This window comes from Pieris napi, chromosome 9 (assembly GCF_905475465.1).
Source record: "Pieris napi chromosome 9, ilPieNapi1.2, whole genome shotgun sequence".
Lineage (NCBI taxonomy): Eukaryota > Metazoa > Arthropoda > Insecta > Lepidoptera > Pieridae > Pieris > Pieris napi.
The window spans coordinates 12,192,926-12,211,086 of NC_062242.1; the positions used below are offsets into that span (position 1 = coordinate 12,192,926).

Genomic DNA, 18,161 nt, shown 5'->3' on the forward strand with positions numbered 1-18,161 from the left:
TTGGGATTTTCTGAACGAACGAATGAACTTTTCAGTCTTTGACTTTACTTATTAATAAACGTAATAAAATTATAGATCTCAAAAAGCTGCTAATGTTTCATTCATTGCCAAAACTTTTAAAGGATGCCTAATACTTTGATTTTTTTTATCGCTAATCATTAATTAGTGATATATTATATAAGATTAAATATATAGATACTAAGGCTGCTATAAATATTAGTATATGAACGATATTAATTTAACCATTTAGACGTAATAATGGCGCCAAAAAATTTACTCAAGCACTAGCTGCCATAGATTTTGATACTCTAGTATTAATTAATAAGCATTTATAGATAATAGCGAAACAATAGACAATTCAATATGTTAAGCAATTATTTCCAAAAAACACAAATTAGACAATTCTAGTATAATTCGGTTAGAATGTATTTGACAAGTTTAAAAATGTTGCAATATGTGAAAATTTATTTGGGATTCGTAAGTTTCGACACTGCCAACACTGATTATTGTATCATATATTTATATGTGAAAATAAATGAATGTAGAAAATTTATTATTTTTATTTCTAAAGCGAGTTACCACATTATCATTAAACCTAACTTGAACTGTATCTTAGCTACGCCTTGTCCCTTTCTGTCTAAATGTACGCTTTTAAGTAAAGAAATGATGAATACTTCAGTTAATTAAGGGCAATTTTACAAACACAGGTGATTAATTTTAATGACGTATATGTTTATTGTAGAAGAAAAATTCACCAATTACAAAAAGGAGAAAGAAAAACACATTATATTCATATTATTTATTAATATTCTTCGTATACAAAATACAAAACTACTTTGCTATAACAAATTTAAATCACATATAATTTATTTAAGAAACAAACCACTTTTCCGATCGGAAAATCAAATTTAACAGGAATTCAAGTTGAAAGTTTATTTACAATACAAAAAAAATCTCGCTAGTGACAGACACGTTTCTGAACGTAACTTCGTTTTTTTAATTCTTATACAAAGTCCATTATCTCTGTCATACTGTGTGTACACTGTGATTGAGACAAAATTGCTTTAATAAAAGTATCAAAATAACTAGACGTAAACATTATATACGTATATCCTATTGGGGAAAACCGTGCACTAGTTTTTGAATTTATCGCGAACAGACGCGGGAGAGGCTTTTGAGTGTCCGATCGAAAAGGGGTTAATTGAACACGACTTTTATTTAAGTTACTTGAATTTAATGTTTTGTGTCTATGACTTAATCGAGATAACTTATAACCCTCAAATACTAATTCTTATATACCCTGTAATCATTTTTAACAAAGTAATCAATAGTTATCTTTTTGCAACATGGTGTTTATTCAAAAATGATTTTAATCTGACAGGAAGATGAATATTGTTGAATTGTTCAGTTCCATCATCAGGAAAATATTAATAAAAATACTTACCCTATTAACTAAAACTAAAATTCACAGCTTTATAACTTTTACAATTTTCGAATAAAAAAATTGCTCCGTAAAATCTATGAACAAAAAAATAATCCTAAAAGTGGTCCCTAAATTCCATAGAATTTTTTTAATTAATCAATCTCTCTCAATCTTCAACGTATAATAATCAAACAGCTTATAGTTTGCCTTCATCAGTTCTGAAGTTTTAAAAAGTGACAAATTGTTTATTTGACTCTTATAGTAACGTTCAGGAATTAACTTTTACATTTTAGTTATTCATAAATTGGTGAAAATATCATCGAACAAACGATAACTATCGAATATTTTAAACTCGGCCTTATGAAGCGCGGCTTATAGTTGGTTACCATGGTTACGATGTTTTTTCCATGTACAAAAATCTAATGATATAAAGTTTTATAATAGTCTCTTTTACCGACCACAGACTTACTTATAACTGTAACCGTTTAGCAAAGTAAACTATATACACGATAGTTTTCGTCTACTCGATAAATTAAATATTAAATATAATTCAAATTATTAGCCTAAACATTTTCTAATTTAAAAGTAAAGGAGACCATATCTATATTAACTTTCTTAGCATATAAAGGAACATAAATTTCTCTCTTAAATTATAAATCAACATCTTAAACAATAACTACAATATTCTTGAATTGACAATTGAACAGTCGAAAGAGGGTATCTGTAATATATAATCAAATATAATTAATAATAATTTCACAAAAAAAAAATCAAATTACACCATATGACATTTAATTGAGCTGTGTTGGCCTAGTAGCCAGCGTGGTTGAGCGTGCGACTCTCATCTCTGAGGTCGTAGGTTCGATCCCCGGCAGTGCACCAATGGACTTTCTATGTGCGCATTTAACATTCGCTCGAACAGTGAAGGAAAACATCGTGAGGAAACCGGCTTGCCTTAGACCCAAAAAATCGACGGCGTGTGTCAGACACAGGAGGCTGATCACCTACTTTTGCCTATTACATTGACAAATGGTCATGAAACAGATACAGAAATCTGAGGCCCAGACATAAAAAAAGTTGTAGCGCCACTGATTTATTTTCATTTTATATGAAACTAGCGGCCCATCCCGGTGTCGCACGGGTGGACATTTATTTAAAAAAAAAAAATGTAGATATTGATAAGTTCTTTAATATTGTGAAACCTTTTTTATGTTCTATCATCAATAGTTTTCGCAGCGCATGCGATGAAAGATATTTTATAGGATTTTTTTTTCTTGCAATAAAAATATAATATATAATTCACCCTATATGAATCAGTGATAATGTAGCATTCAAATGGTGACAGAATTTTTAAAATCGGTCCAGTACCTTTTGAGCCAATTCGTTACAAACATACTTACATACAAATCTTTCCTCTTTATAATATGAGTGTAGAAGTATAGATGTAACTACTAATCACACACAAAAATGGCCGTTTAATAACTCAAACAGCTCTAAATATTTTAAAATAAATGGCATACCTATTAAGTAAGGGTAGCGGCGTGTTCAAAATCCCCTTTGTCGAGTTGTTTTTGTTTTCCCGGTTCATAGAGAAGCATCGAAGTGCGCACAGGACTGGTCTTATTACGCTGCATATCTGAAATTAAAACAATTCAAAACCCTCATAAAATGCTGGGTAAAGAAGGTGCTTTTAATCAGAAATTTCCATGCTATTTATTATTATTAGCAGTGCTGCATAGTGCTCGTACGGTGAAGGAAATCATCGTGAGGAAACCGAGAAGATACACAAAAAGTGGACGGCGTGTGTCAGGCACAGAAGGCTGATCACCTATTGCCGATTAGAGAAATGAAATCACGAAAGAGATACACCAATCTGAGACCCATACCTAAAAGGTTGAAGCGCTAGAGGTTATTTTTGTTTTTGACGTGATAACGTCTTTAAAATCGTTTTAGTCGGGTGACATGTTCAGAAACTTGTGTCACACCAAAACCTCACGAGCGCGATCGCAGGTATAACGAGAGAGAGACGGACCGATCTCCCGTCTCATCTCGAGCGCTGCCAGTCATTCCGTGAATGTATGAAGAAAAATGTATATCATAGTCGAATAAGTAAACTTGTCATTTTACACCCGAAATTTATCATCAAAAGTGTGAATAAAACGATAGATGTAATTTAAAATTTGAAAAAATTGTTATCTTCATTAATTCCTTACTTCCCAAAAACTTATATCACCAATAAGACGTTATCACGTAAACATCTCGATCGTAAACCTACTTTACAAACAACCAATATTTTTTTACTAAAAATTTTAAATTACTTCAAATTCTCAAATTTTATAGAGAAAAAAAAAATCATCAATTTATCTTTGCCAGCGAACGTTACCAAGCACGTTAGTAGACATCATTTTCTAATCGAATTTAATTAAAATAAATAAATTTAAAATTTATTAATTTAATGTTTTGGAAATCTTCGATTTTTCTTACATAGAGAATTTTATTTCTCTCACATATTACCCACACATTGTCTATGCTTGAAAACGAAATGCATTTTCGAGGATAAAAAAAAATACCTTTATGTACTATTTTTGAGAGCTTTGCTTACTTTTGCTGGCAAGAGGAGAGGGGGGGGGGGGATAAATTGCAGTAAATCTGCTTACGTAATACTTGAACGGCCCTTTCATTATAAACACAGATTACGAAAAAATATTATGTACTTGATAATAGGAGTCGATTTGAAGGCCTGTCGAACTCCATCGGTTCTCTTTTATTAACACCCCTGGAAAACGGAAAATGAATAGTATATTTATTCAACTCACATCTCAAGCTGAGCCGACGGCGATGCTGCGAGCAGATCTCGAGTTGTCTCCTCACCAATTGAGAAGCGGAAGCCGGTCGGGCGCTTAAAGGAAGGCTGGAGGTCCCCGGGATTATGTCTGATGATGCCGTCTTTGTGTGATCTAAATAATGTTTAAAGAACATATGTTTTATGCTCATTTGGACTGGTCCATATTCTTTAACTAATATTAGGCTAACAAGAAAAAACAATGTATATAGCAAATCTAAGAGCCTGTCCAGAAAGCGCGTTTTAGGCGGGTGCCATTGCTGCGACCATTACTACGTGTGTGGCGATTGGACCAAATACGTCTTGACTTAAATGATTTTGACTTTTGTAATGATTGGAAATTAAACGGGCTATTATTATTATTTTATTCTTTAACAAAAAAAGTCTGACCGAAACTACGAGGGTAGGACACAAAAGTATTTGCAGGTAGTTTGACGTCTCTTTATAGATCTTACCTCTTTCAGTCAACACGATTTCCCGATGCATCTGCGAGAGTTCAGCGTCGTTTATCAACACACGGTGCTTAAACGCGTCGTAAGTTTGATTCCTATCAGAAAACATTACATTCGCCTTATCCTCTTGTATGGATGAGTCCATTGATAGCTGGAAGGTAGAACACAAAAATTCTTTAAATGAAAAAAACTCGCACCATTTGGAACCAGCTGCCAACTGAAGTATTTCCGAACCTATTCCGTCCTTCAAGAGAAGAGCGTACCATATCTTAAAAGGCCGGTATCGCGCTTGCGAGCCTTCTGGCAGTGTGTGTCCATGGGCGACGGTATCATTTAATATCTGGTGAGCCTCCTACCCGCTGGCCTCCTATTACATAAAATAAAGTATATTTAATATATAAAATTCTCGTCTCATACTTCACCGAAACGGCTCGATCGATTCTTATGAATTTTTTTATGCATATTCAGTAAGTCTGAGAATCTTTCAAACCCCTAAACGTTAATTGTCCACCCCTCAATTTTTATTTTTTAGAATTTTTTTTTTGTTTTTATTTTTTTATGATACAGCAGACAAAAATTCATACAACCCTTAACGTTCACCCAACTAGGACCAATACCCCTATTTTTTATTTGTTGATTAAAAAATTGATTCACAGAAAAACCTAAAGTTTTCATTCCAAAAAACCGAACATCCTCTGGAGTAGCATAGCAAAATGTTCCATGTTGCTATGTACTAAAAAGGTAGGCTAAGTAAAACCACATTAAGGAGAAACGACGTTCGCGGGGGCAGCTAGAGTATATATATAATTATACATACCGTCTTACTCCTATTAGTCGGACTCGACTGGGGTCGATTCTTAAAATCAATATGGTTAACACCAACTCCGGCACTCTTCTTGATGATCGGCGACAATTTCCTAAACTCATTTCTCGGCTCCAATTCGATTTTCACAGTTTCCGTTGTAGATGTATTCGCTCGACCGAATAATGGCGACAGTTTTGGTTTAATCACGCTATCAGAGTCATCCATACTTTCCACAGTAATTGTCGAGTCACTCGATCCTTTCACAGGCTTAACAACGATCAATCCATTATCCTTTGGCAGTGAAAAATTGGGATTCTCAAATCCAGTTTGAGTGGCTATGTCATCGCTGTGAGCGGTGAAAGTTTGAGAGCCTCTAGATGACTTTGTAAACATACGCCGTCTACGTTCCAATTCGGCATGTATATCTGTTTGCACACGCAGGTTGATGTCGCCATACCGACTGACTATGTAATTAAGGAGCCACTGGTAGCCTTTCCGAAGGCCTGGATCGATTTTGGGCTTTTTTGAATTGGTAAATGATGCTTCGGCTGTGTAAGATTCAACTAGTGTGGGGCATCTGTATCTGTAAATAATATTAATATATTACATGGAATGAAACATAGTGTACAATATTTAAAACTAAAGGTCAACAAGATAAGAACTACAGAAATAAGAAATTAAACAAAAGTTATTTATGCACTATCCCATGGTAAAAAACTTAAGTGGAAATCGGTGACCACTCGCATGAACAATGGCAGATGGACAAAGAGGGTAACGAGGTGAAATGAGACTCCAGGGAAAATAAAGAGGCCCTTTTGCAAGGTGGACCAAATGCTTAAACAAGTTGGAGAAGATTGGGAGCAAAATGCTCAAGATAGAGAGCGGTCGTTGAAAAAAAAAACATAATTTATTTATTTATAATTATATCTGTATAAAATGTTAAGTGTGTGTATATTTTGTAAAGATAAATAAATTTTTCAAGAAATAAATGAGGCTTAAATAATATAATTATTATAGTACATGGACTCGGAGACAAACTAACCTTCTACACTAGAAAACTAAATCTTAACCACTTCCTAAAATTCAGAAGTCACATAGAACATTTAATTAGGCTAATAAAAACATTAATAAACTTACTTGTTAACTAGAGGTTCTATATTTAGTTTCTCTACAACATCTATATCATCGAGAGCTCCTGTTTTGTCCTGTTTGTTAGCCAGAACTAACACTGGTTTACCTGAAATATTTTTTTTTAGATTAGAGCTAAATTCAGAATAATTATTATTATTAAATTGAAATTAGAACAAAATAAAATTTATGATAGTGATTGAATTTACAAGACTAACACATGCAATAATTAAAATAATATCTGTAACCCTATATAAAAAATATTTATCTACCCTACTATATATTAAAATAATACATAATAAAAATAGTTTTATTTAGAGTAATATTCGCTAATTCATGTTGTGGTTAAAATAAAAGATTAGCACTTTACACTTAATTTAATTTTAATAATTTCAACCTTTTACCTAAAACAGTGTAAGTTAACAATTATCTATAATAAATGGATATTCATAATGTTATATTTTAATAATACATAGCTAATTAAAACAGTTTTTTTTTTCATTATGGATTTATCAGACATTTTTTTTATTAGAAAATAATAAATATTATTTAATAAAAAATGATTATAACATTGAAAGTATAATCTCAATTTCACGTCATATAGCAGGAAAATTAATTAAAAAAACGACCACACAACCGTGACAATCAATTATGATACACTGATAAGGCATTAATAAAAACGCTTCACTTACCCGATATTTTATCATGCGATAGAACCTCTTCTAATACGACTTTACATTCTTCCAATCTGTTATAATCGCTCGAGTCGATTACAAATATTATACCATGTACCTCACTGTAGTATTGAGACCAAATCTGTCTAAACTGCGGCCCGCCGCCCAAATCATATATTGTTACAGGCGTATCCTTATGAATAAGATTCACTGCCTTAAAACCAACTGTAGGCAAAACTTTATCATCATTTTCTCCTGCTAAATTGTTCACTGTTTTAGTCTTGCCCGCGTTGTCTAATCCGATCAAAATTAACACTATATGACGGCGTAAACGACGCCGCCGAAATATTCCCCAACAATTACCCATTATAAAAACTTTAGCACAATATTTTGGCAATAATATCACGAATTTTATCATAAATTCTTCACAGAACTTTGAAATTGCAACGTGCCGCCATTCGTATTGTTACCTACCTTTTTTGTTGACACAATGGTTACCAATGGCAATAGAGTATACGGCCAGTATTATTCCAAAGACAAAATGTCAATAAGTACCATTTACACACGAGTTTGCACTCTATAAGCACAATTGCAAAAATTTCGTGATTCTTACCCAGCATTGGAGTAAACTAATATAGTCTTTTTTGACACTAATTCTAAACAAAATTCAGATAATAAAAGCTTATTTAAATACAACATTTTCCGCCTAGATAAAAGGCAAGCTATGTAAAGTATGCATTCAGTACACTATTAAAAAGTTAATAACTACTAAAGGCACGCATAATAATATGTGTTATCATTAGCAATGTTGTTAAATAGATAAACCAAGGTTACAGGTGTTCCAATAATTAAGAATTTACGAAATTCACCTTCAATAAAGGTCAGACTATTAAGTGTCACATCATAATAAGTAATTACCGTAACTATTCGCGTATGATGGCTCGATCAAAATCACGATCGTACTCGCAATTCGTCTAACGTCACTGGTAGAGATTTACAATGTATAAATCGAAGCAAATAAAATAACTAACGTCCGTACGTACTAATTTATCTGGTAAAGTATATAATTAATAACAAACGAAGGCATAAAATTACCCGCTGTTAACGGGACTCGCCTTCCACTACCTGATCACCCGCTGACCGTTCCCTGGAGCATCATCTGGCTGCCTGTCTTTTGTCCGCAATAGTCACCATTTAAAAATAATTGAATTATATCTATTTAGTTTTAGGATTTGGGTAAAAAAAGTTAGGCTTTAAAAAATACATAAGACTTTTATTTTCTTGAAATAAATACAGGTACAACTCCTTGTTATTTACAAAGCTGAACTTTGAAAGTATAATGTTAATAATTGCGCGCCAATAATAACAATGCATCTTGTGTTGCCATATCAGTAAATTTAAATTATCTAAATCTGACAATTATTGCGTCGCCACTTTTAACTGAAAAGTAAGCTAGATCTTTCATCACATTGTCCAGTTCCATTTCTGAGCCATTATCTTTATCATATAGTAGGTGTAAAGTTGGATGTTTGGTGTTGCCTTTTGAGAAAAGTCGTTGAGCGAGTGTAACCAATTTTTGTACTGCCATTGTTGAAGGAAATTTCTTTTTCAATACTTTGCCATTTTCATCTTGTAGAGTAACTTCCAAAAGCTGTGATGTCAGTGTCATGTTCTTCTGTTGCTTAACAAGCAGGCTGTCGTCGGGAATGCCATATTCTGAAAGAATTTTAAAAGTATAAAACACCATAATAAAGAGCAGAGACATTGTCAATTAATTTAGTTTAACTTATGTCAATAAAACATGGAACTTCTTTAACAGATATAGATATAGTATATACTACATACTAATTTATTACATTATTGCTATAACTCCATGTTTAGAGACGTCCAGTAATGGAGAGGCACTAAAAGAAGAATTTAACACTTGACATTGGTCATATTTTCATTTAGGTCTAAATCTAGCTTTTGTACATTCATTGCCAAATTGTTATTTGCTACATAAAATAGAAAAATTGTCAAACAGAACAAGTATATAGCAAAAGCTTACTATCAATTAACTCCTGAAAACGATTGTGCTCCAAGTCAAAAGCTTTTTTCTTGCAAGTGTCACTTTGAGCTAATTTCCATTCCGCTCCATAACGTTTCAAATAGTCATATTCGGCTCCACGGCGTGACTCACGAGTTATTATAGATCCATTTAGTTCCTGAAAAGTTATAGTTAAAATTACACTAAATATTTTAGTAGGGGCCATCCATAAGTACGTCACACGAATTTTAGGACTTTTGAACCCCTCCCCCCGTCCTTGTCACAGGTTGTCACATTTTTATAACCCCCTCCCCTCTTGATGTGACGTCACACATTTTTTAAATTTATGTATGTATTTAAAAATAATCGTTGTAATAACAACTTTAAACAATTCGCGTAAGGTTGATTTTGCAATAATATATGCTTGTAACTTATAGAAAGAGACAGAAATAGTGTTTCGGGACACTTTCGAGCGTTACTTTTATTCTGAGACTGTGCATCTTGGTTTTTTTGTATATCAATGGTTTTAACATGTGACGTCACAGAAGTATTGACCCCCCCATGCCCCTTGTCACACGATGCCACACTTCGGTGATACCCTCCCCATTAACGTGTGACGTACTTTATGGATGGCCCCTTATAATAAATATATGAAAAGTAAGGCATTACATACAAAGTTTATATTTACCTGTAAAGTCCCAATTTTAGCGATAATCAGTTGTGAGCCAGTGTCATAGTCTTCGGAGTCTTGTATTGGGTTCTTCAAGAAGTAAAGCTTTTTGAGATTCTTTAATTTGTTCAATTCACTTACTGACTGCCACTGAAAGCAAATATTTTTGCATGCAAATAAATATTAGAACTACAGATGTAATGTAATAATACCTTATAAATTGTACACTTTCATACATCTATGTAAATTTTTGAAGTTATACTTCTTTAGGCGCGTTATGAAAAATAGATGAGAGTGAAATTTTACGATGCGCGCGCACCGTGACACAAAATTAACAGAATGAAGTTGCCTACGGAAGATTGTACGGCATTGGACATAATTTAAAAACAACATTCGAATAATAATAGAATTTATGTTACACTTAATGTAAGAGAATAATAATAAATATTTATTTATTTAATTTTTCAAATGTAAACTGAACTTTATTGACTATAATGACTCCTTTTTCAGTCTTTGATTATTTAATTGTAATTAATTATTTGCATGCAATCAAAAACTATTTTTAATAATGCCAAAGAAGTATAACTTCTTACGCGCGTACATAAGTACACGCACCATTTTTTTTAAGTTAACTTACATCACGAATTCGATTTCTGTTTAAAAACAAAACCTCCAAATTTTCAAATAGATCTTTTGCATTGCCAGGGTCATTGTTAAAACGGATAGTTTCAATCAAACAGTCGTTTAAACTAAGAATATTCAATTTTCTTAATCTTCCCAAATGAACAATTTCTTCCCATGAATCAATAGGGTTGCCATCTAAACGTAAAACTGATAAATTCCTCAAAGTGACATCTGGTGGCGTTATTTCTTTGATGCCATTATACGCAGCTATGATTTCATTGATATTGGGCCAAAGGTGAGAGAGTGCTAGAAGATCAAACCAGTTGTAGTCACAAACAGATATGTTGAGTTTTTCTAAACTTGCAAAATTAATAGAGATATGTAGCATTGTTTCTTCTGGCATGTCAATTGCGATACGGTTTTTGCTGTAACACAAATTAATATAGTCAAGACAATTAAATTTTACTATAGACAATCAGTAGTCAATGCACTTATTATCTGATTACACACTAAATACCTGATATTCAATTCATTCAATTCAGGTAGCTGTGCAGATATATTAATCACTTCCCGCCAGTTCGCAAATAGATTTTGTGAAACATCAAGACTTCTCACATTTGGACACAGAGTTGCTAGGTCACCCGCCTTTGCAACATTCTGATCGTGAACACACACTTCTTGAAGACGGTCAAACTTTCTGAAATAAAAAAACATCTACTTATAATTTTTAAGTAAGTGACATGAATTTAAAGTTTCTGTTACTTTGTTGTAATGTTAAGTTGATAATATAAACATTACTTACTGCTTTTGATGTATCTTTTCAAAACCAACCATTTCAATAAATGGTGCACCCATTTCTCTTTTCCATTCATTGATAACAGTTCTGCGATGAGCAGCTACTGTCTCATCCTAATAATAAAGTATATTTAAAATAAACTATTCTGATAAAAAGGCATCTTTTATATCCTCAATCAAACTAAAACCTCTGAGCAATTCAAGATTTATATCTATTAATAAAAAATAATTTTAAACAGCATTTAGATGTGAATTGTATGTATACAGATTAGCTTATACTATTACTTTCATACACATATAGGTCAATTTCCATTTAACAAAAATGTTTAACATTGTGATCAAAGACTTGTGCTTATGCTACATATTTGCAAGACATTAAAGTCTTAAAATTATTTGTGTTGTATACTTTCAGTTTCTATGGAAGATTTCAAGAGTAAAAATCTAAATCTTTGCTAAGACAATGAAGCAGTTGTTTCTTTTGTGTGGGTAGGTGAATCATACATATTGAGATTCAATATAATAAGATTAATAATAATAAAATAAACAACATAGTTACATTTATTTTTATATAATGATCACAAATAAATACCTCACGATCTCCATAGTACTTTTGAATGGCTTCAGCACAGGTTCTCATAGGAGAAACTTTATTAGGGCGGATGAATGACCCTGCTCCTGGTCTAGTTGTTTTGAAGTATTGGATACCGTCAAGACTTCCGTCATGCTTTCCACGTTCTATGTTATCCCATTCGACTCCATACCAGATGCCTTTATATCCCTGGACATCACCTATGTACTTAACAGTACCAAAATCATCATTACTCTTGATCCTACAACCGATCGTCACCTGCATTTCATCATCGTCACCATTATGACTGTTCATTGCACCATTACAAAATTTTGGTATTAAATTTACAGGCATTGCGCCCACCATTATTTCAACAAATTTAAAAATGGAACTATTTATCAAAAGAAAAACAGTCTGATTGATTTTTTTTCTTACAAGATACAAGAGCGACACTCGAACGTCACTGTCAAAAGCAGTGCTTTTACAGAACTATGTGTCAGTTGTCAAGATCTGAAATATAAGATGTCTTGTCAATTTTTAAAGCCATAGTCTATAATAAAAAAGCTAGCCAATGAACTACTATACGTCTTATTAAAATAACACAAAAGTATAATGCTATTTTGATATCAGTTCATTCATTCTCGCTTCACTAATTTATTAAGACTCATAGCACAAGTTTAAACAATATGATATAACTCATTTGAGCAATTTACTGTAGATTGTAAATCGTTATATAGTATCTGTACTCATTGCTGTCTCATTTTTACGGTCTACCGTCCCGGTACACGAAAGAATTTCGGTTCGCACAGCAAGCGTCCTCTAGTCTTGCGCGTATTTTGAAGTCGAAAACAGAAAATCGGTACGTAAATTGTTAAGAAAAAAAACTTCGGAGCTTTTGATATTTGACAAAAATGGCCACCCCGAAAGTGCCAGACTTTTACTCCAGTCAATAATTAGGAAATGTTATTGTGTGATTGTGAAATAATGCTGTTTTTAAGTGAACAATTGTTCAGTGCCGTGCAATAGTGCATCAGGGTTAATTTTAACAAAGGATAGGACGTGCAAAATGAGGTATGTACCAATTGTGTTAAGGAGAGCTTTTAAACAGAAAACAAATAAATATACTTTAATATCAGCACGCACGTATCGATCTATAATTAAACTTAAATATTTACTCCTCTCCTGCATATGTTTCGTTCTTTTTTGAGGTGTTTGACCAACATAAAATAAGTAAACATTCTCGTCATGGACCATCGATCTTTTCATAATTATGGGCATATTTAGCAATTTTATGAATAGAAGTGCATAAAAAAACAATACTACGCTTGCATATTTTTACCGTATTCCCGTGTTCTATGAATGAAAAGTTTCTTGCTTGATGTTATTATTGATTTTCTAAGGTGTGTTGTGATCTACCGAGTCTACCCCACACGAAGGTTTAGGGATTATTTTAGTACCCTTATGATTGGTTGCGATGACCTTGAATCAATTTAAATGAATGAGCGCGACACGAAATTTCTTTGAATTAGGGTGGTGTTCCCCTCCCAAGGGTTGGTTTGTACTGGGAAAACAACCTCCCTATATAGTGTTATTAACAAGGAAGCTATTAAAATATTATGTAGAAAACATTTATTAACTTTGATATCATATCAACTAATTAACTTAGCAAACATATTCACAATGAAGTTATTTCAGAAAATTAAATAGTGATATAAATTATCAAAACTAGTGTCTTAATTATCTCATTACCCTTTTGTAATATACTAATATAAATACTATTATTCATTTCAGCAATGATCATGTTGAAAGATAGTAATTATAATAATAGAAAGCTATAATAGTCAAAAAAAATATAAAATACATTATGCAAATTTTTACTGACCTTTAAGTGTTATTACCATAATAACATTATTATAATTAATTTCATGGGTCAAATTCAATCCATGACAGTTTAATTTAGTACATTCTGTCACAGTAATGACATTCAGTCTAGGGAATTATGGGAGGGAGTGTACAAAGTAAAAATATCTAATACTTCTTCCCATTATTTTACTGATATGGTACTTATATTTTCTACATAAAAATGGATAAATAACAATTTTAATTTAAAGCTAGCTATTCAAGGTAATCTCTTTTATAAACTGGTATCATTAAAACTTATTTGGCATAAGAATTATATTTGTCAATGAATCCATTTTTTAAAACCAGATTGTCCATAACAAGGTGAGTCAGTGGCAATAAATTAAAACTTGTTATTGGTAACTTAAAAAAACTGCTTATCAGTAATTGGTTCTTAGGTAATTCATGATTTTCTCACAAAGAAAGATATGGCTATATACTGCTCACCTATATAAAAAATAAAATGTAACATTTATACAGTCTAAATTGTCACCTAAATTACCATATCCTCACTCTTAATTTACATGCATGCTGCTATTAATGACAATTAACAAAATACAACTCCCCTTGAATGTATCCTTTTTAAATAGTCCTAAAATTTCTCTGGTGAGTACACAAAAATATTATTTAAAAAAACTTTTAATTAGCTTTTTGTTGTACCTGTAATAGTTTTCTTATAAATTTATTTATGACACAGTTGCATATTCCCTGCTTTTTAATTAACTTCAAAAACCCAAAGAAAGTTTTTATTATAATATACGGTCAATTATTATATGTATAAATATGAATTCAATGCTTACAATTCTGATTTGTTGTTTCTATTCCCTGTTTTTGTATTTGTACAAAACTACGCTTTTGTAGGTACTTTACAATACTTAATGGAAGTGGGAGTACATGTGTATATAATTTTAATCAGCGTTGAATCATCATCGATAATTGATTTGATTGCTGCATTATAACACTCATGTGTTGCAAATGTTATTACTAGGTGGCTAATGATGCAAGAACTAATTATATGAAACTAGCCAATACCGCGACTTCGTCTTCTGAGATGACTAAAAATTCACTTAAAACACACCATCACAGAGGATTGGGAATAATTAGGTTGTAATCATATTTAAATCAAGGAATACTTGAAAATGCATATGAAATATTAAGTCAGAATGTCATGTCAGTCATGCTTAAAAAGTTATTTTTAATTGACATTCACCAACAATCAAGTTGATATTAAGTGCCCTGTAAACGATCAAATTGTTTGTCAAATTTTACGTGTTTGTCAAATTATTTGATAGTGTACTGCTGTGTTTGACGCGTTTGTCAAACATTCTACGTGTTTGTCGTGTTTGATGAAAATCTGGATTGATGTCGAGTTTGAAACAAAATTTCACTCGTTGTATTAACATCATGGAGGACGCTACGCTCAATGACAATATGAGTGTTAATATTACTAATAACAAAGAATTTATGTTGCTTTTCATATCTGTTTATCGTGTTTTTTTTTTTTTTTTAGTAAACATTTGTTATTTTGTATATCTTTTAGCAAGAAATAAAAGGCTTTTTATTTTATTTATTAAATAAAACCTTATCTGTATATTGTTGAAGTGTTTCATTTATTGCTTCACAAGTTTTAATTTCAATGATAATATTGATCAATGTTCGAGGTGCAACGCAGGCTTGAAATTTTAAGTCTTCGAAATCGGCGCCGCTAGCCAGATACCTCAAAGTTATTGATAACCTTTGAGAAGCTGGTATAGATTTCCGCATAACTGTCCTTTTTTTCAATACGAGGATGGAGTATAGTCAGTAAATCTTCAAAAGTTTTATGGTCCATGCGCAGGAAGTTTGCGTAGTCTTCAGGTCCTGTGCGCAATATTTCTCGTAGCAAATTCTCGTGGGTATATTTATCTCTTAATTTTAACCATTCTCGACTCCATCGTCTTCTTTTTTGTCTTGATACACAGTGCTAGAGTCAATGCCAAAATGTGTCATCTGAATTACTCATTGTAAGCGCTCGGCACGGCGACGTCACGTTACGAAAGGAGAATCCAGAATCTACTAGAAATTTAACAAATTTGATAGATATTTGGTTTGATCGTCTAAGCTATTGTTTGATGAAAACGTGAAGTTTGACAAACAAGTTTGTCAAGCAAATTTGATCGTTTACAGGGCACTTTATGTTAAATAATTTATTTTGATATTTGACAGAGTGCCATCAGCTAATTAACATTTTTTATTGCCTTCTTTGAGTTTTTTATCTGCAATTCACATGTAGCGTTCTGACCTAACACTTGAATCATCCATGTCCAGTGTGGATGCTAATAGTATAATCGCGCGGATGTTAGATTTATGTCGCGTGCTTTATACATGACGGCTAGGGACCTAAGGAATGTGAGATGTAGGAAATGTGATGATCAAGCTACATATTGAAACATAGTGACATTGCTAATAGTGGTTGACAAAGGCATTTAGAATATATGTAATTATTTGTAGCAGCCATTTCTGTTTGTAATGAAATAGAGCTTGTAATTAAGTATATATAAAATAAATGCAGTTTTACTGTGGGAGGTAAATTTAAAAATAGCATTAAAGGAAAAAATACAGCTAAATTAACAGTAATAATATATAGTTTATATACATGTATATAATATGTATATTGTTAATTTTTGACTTTGATTATTGGTCTTGTCGTCTATTTAATTATCCTTTATGATATTATAATTACAATTGTGTATCTTAAAAATAATGCAACAATATGAAAGGTGAAAATTAATGCCTAATTATTTTAATACTGACTTAGAGCAGAATAACAATACAATCATTAATTTGTACTCTAGATGGAACATGGTTTTAGGGTTGCTTCTTTCGTAGGAATTCGTAGCAATTAGTATACGTTACCAATTAGAGTCCTGAATATTGATCAAATATCAAAAGCATTCAAAAATATCACATTTACAGATTGCTGTAAGGTTTTGGTTTTCATTAAAAAATATTAATTCGACTTCTATCATGTACGATAGTATAGAAAATATTCTGACGACTTTTTTTTAAATTTTTGACTATAAAATTTTGAATTTTAAAATGGTATATTAACAAATTTTGGAATGTATTTTTTTCTCATCTACTCTACTGGTTCTCTTGTGTAAAAATATAATCAGCGTAATAGTAACAGGACATTAAACATACAACCCTGCTATTAACATACAAATGTGTTAATACTTAATATCTTAAGCTTATCTGACCTTCAAGATAAAAATACCTAAAGTGACGATTTCGCGTTAAACCGTGATTCAGGGAATTCGCTGAGTAAACGAATGACTAACTCAAGTCCTGCTAAAAGCCGTATTTATATCCGTTATTTAAACATTAGCAAACATAACTAATCTATTACAGTTATACGTTGATCGGTCTCAGAAATTCTTCCTTGACAGTTTAAAAAAATAAACATCAGTTCAGCGGTTACCATCATCAACAACCTGCCGGTGAGAGATGTAGGCCTCCAATGATCAGTGCTTAATCCACCTCACTAATTATGTGTAGATCATGCATGTTGTCATATTCTATGATATCCCGAGTTACTGAGAGGATAAAGAAAGAAAAATCCATTGGTGCACAGCCGGGATTCGACCACAAGACTGAGCATCATATGGTAACAACTGAGCAAACAGCTGCGCTTATTAATCTTAATATCTTGATGTTTTTTTTATTTATTTATAAAAACAACAACAACAACAACAAGTCAACAATAAGTGAATAAAATTTTCACACGAAACAAAAAAAAAGTAAACACGAAATTAATCAGGAAAAACAAAATTACATAAAAAAAATTCAAGAAATTAACTAACTACAATGAAAAAGTTAAAGATTGTTAATACTCTTTATCGCGAGATGGTCAGTTCTAAGAAGAGAGATATCAACGAGGCCGTGAATCAGATAAAAGATGTCTTAGATAATGTTACAAAAAGACTTTCGTGACGGTTCATTTACGTATAACACAAATAAGTGTACTTAAAGATTTAAGTATCCTAAAGTTAGACAAGAAAATTCAATGAATAATTATACTACGTATATTTTAAACTCAAACCTTCCATAGGTCAAAAACCAGTTGACATTTAAAAGTTATAGTTTCTCATAAAGCTTTTCAGGTGTCCGATCGTTATAACAACAATGGCAGTGAAAACGGTATAATACGCATCCAGCATTATGCTCGTTATTTTTTATATTTTTGCTGACTCATTCCGTGACCCAGAATGGTTTA

The 18,161-nt window shown here is 32.0% G+C and overlaps 3 protein-coding genes across 3 annotated transcripts in view; 1 reads left to right on the plus strand and 2 right to left on the minus strand.

Annotated features, from left to right (window-relative positions):
- Nucleotides 1–840: 840 nt before the first annotated feature.
- LOC125052780 (ADP-ribosylation factor-like protein 13B) lies at nt 841–8,452 on the minus strand. The gene is made up of 7 exons (XM_047653805.1): nt 7,343–8,452; nt 6,660–6,759; nt 5,543–6,105; nt 4,721–4,891; nt 4,240–4,380; nt 2,944–3,059; nt 841–2,144 (listed from the first exon to the last, which is right to left on the minus strand). Exons 1-6 carry the CDS (start codon nt 7,740–7,742, stop codon nt 2,947–2,949), a joined length of 1,488 nt encoding a protein of 495 aa, XP_047509761.1. The 5' UTR covers nt 7,743–8,452; the 3' UTR covers nt 841–2,144; nt 2,944–2,946.
- A 124-nt stretch (nt 8,453–8,576) lies between these two features.
- Nucleotides 8,577–12,472, minus strand: LOC125052779 (tubulin-specific chaperone E). The gene is made up of 7 exons (XM_047653803.1): nt 12,029–12,472; nt 11,447–11,553; nt 11,162–11,341; nt 10,658–11,069; nt 10,039–10,170; nt 9,372–9,528; nt 8,577–9,040 (listed from the first exon to the last, which is right to left on the minus strand). Exons 1-7 carry the CDS (start codon nt 12,371–12,373, stop codon nt 8,727–8,729), a joined length of 1,647 nt encoding a protein of 548 aa, XP_047509759.1. The 5' UTR covers nt 12,374–12,472; the 3' UTR covers nt 8,577–8,726.
- A 286-nt stretch (nt 12,473–12,758) lies between these two features.
- The window catches only part of LOC125052777 (protein enabled), a 49,677-nt gene continuing 44,274 nt past the window's right edge, over nt 12,759–18,161 (plus strand). Inside the window, exon 1 of the mRNA XM_047653802.1 lies at nt 12,759–13,078. Coding sequence (XP_047509758.1) covers nt 13,074–13,078 — 5 coding nt within the window. The 5' untranslated portion in view covers nt 12,759–13,073. The remainder of the gene's footprint in view (nt 13,079–18,161) is intronic.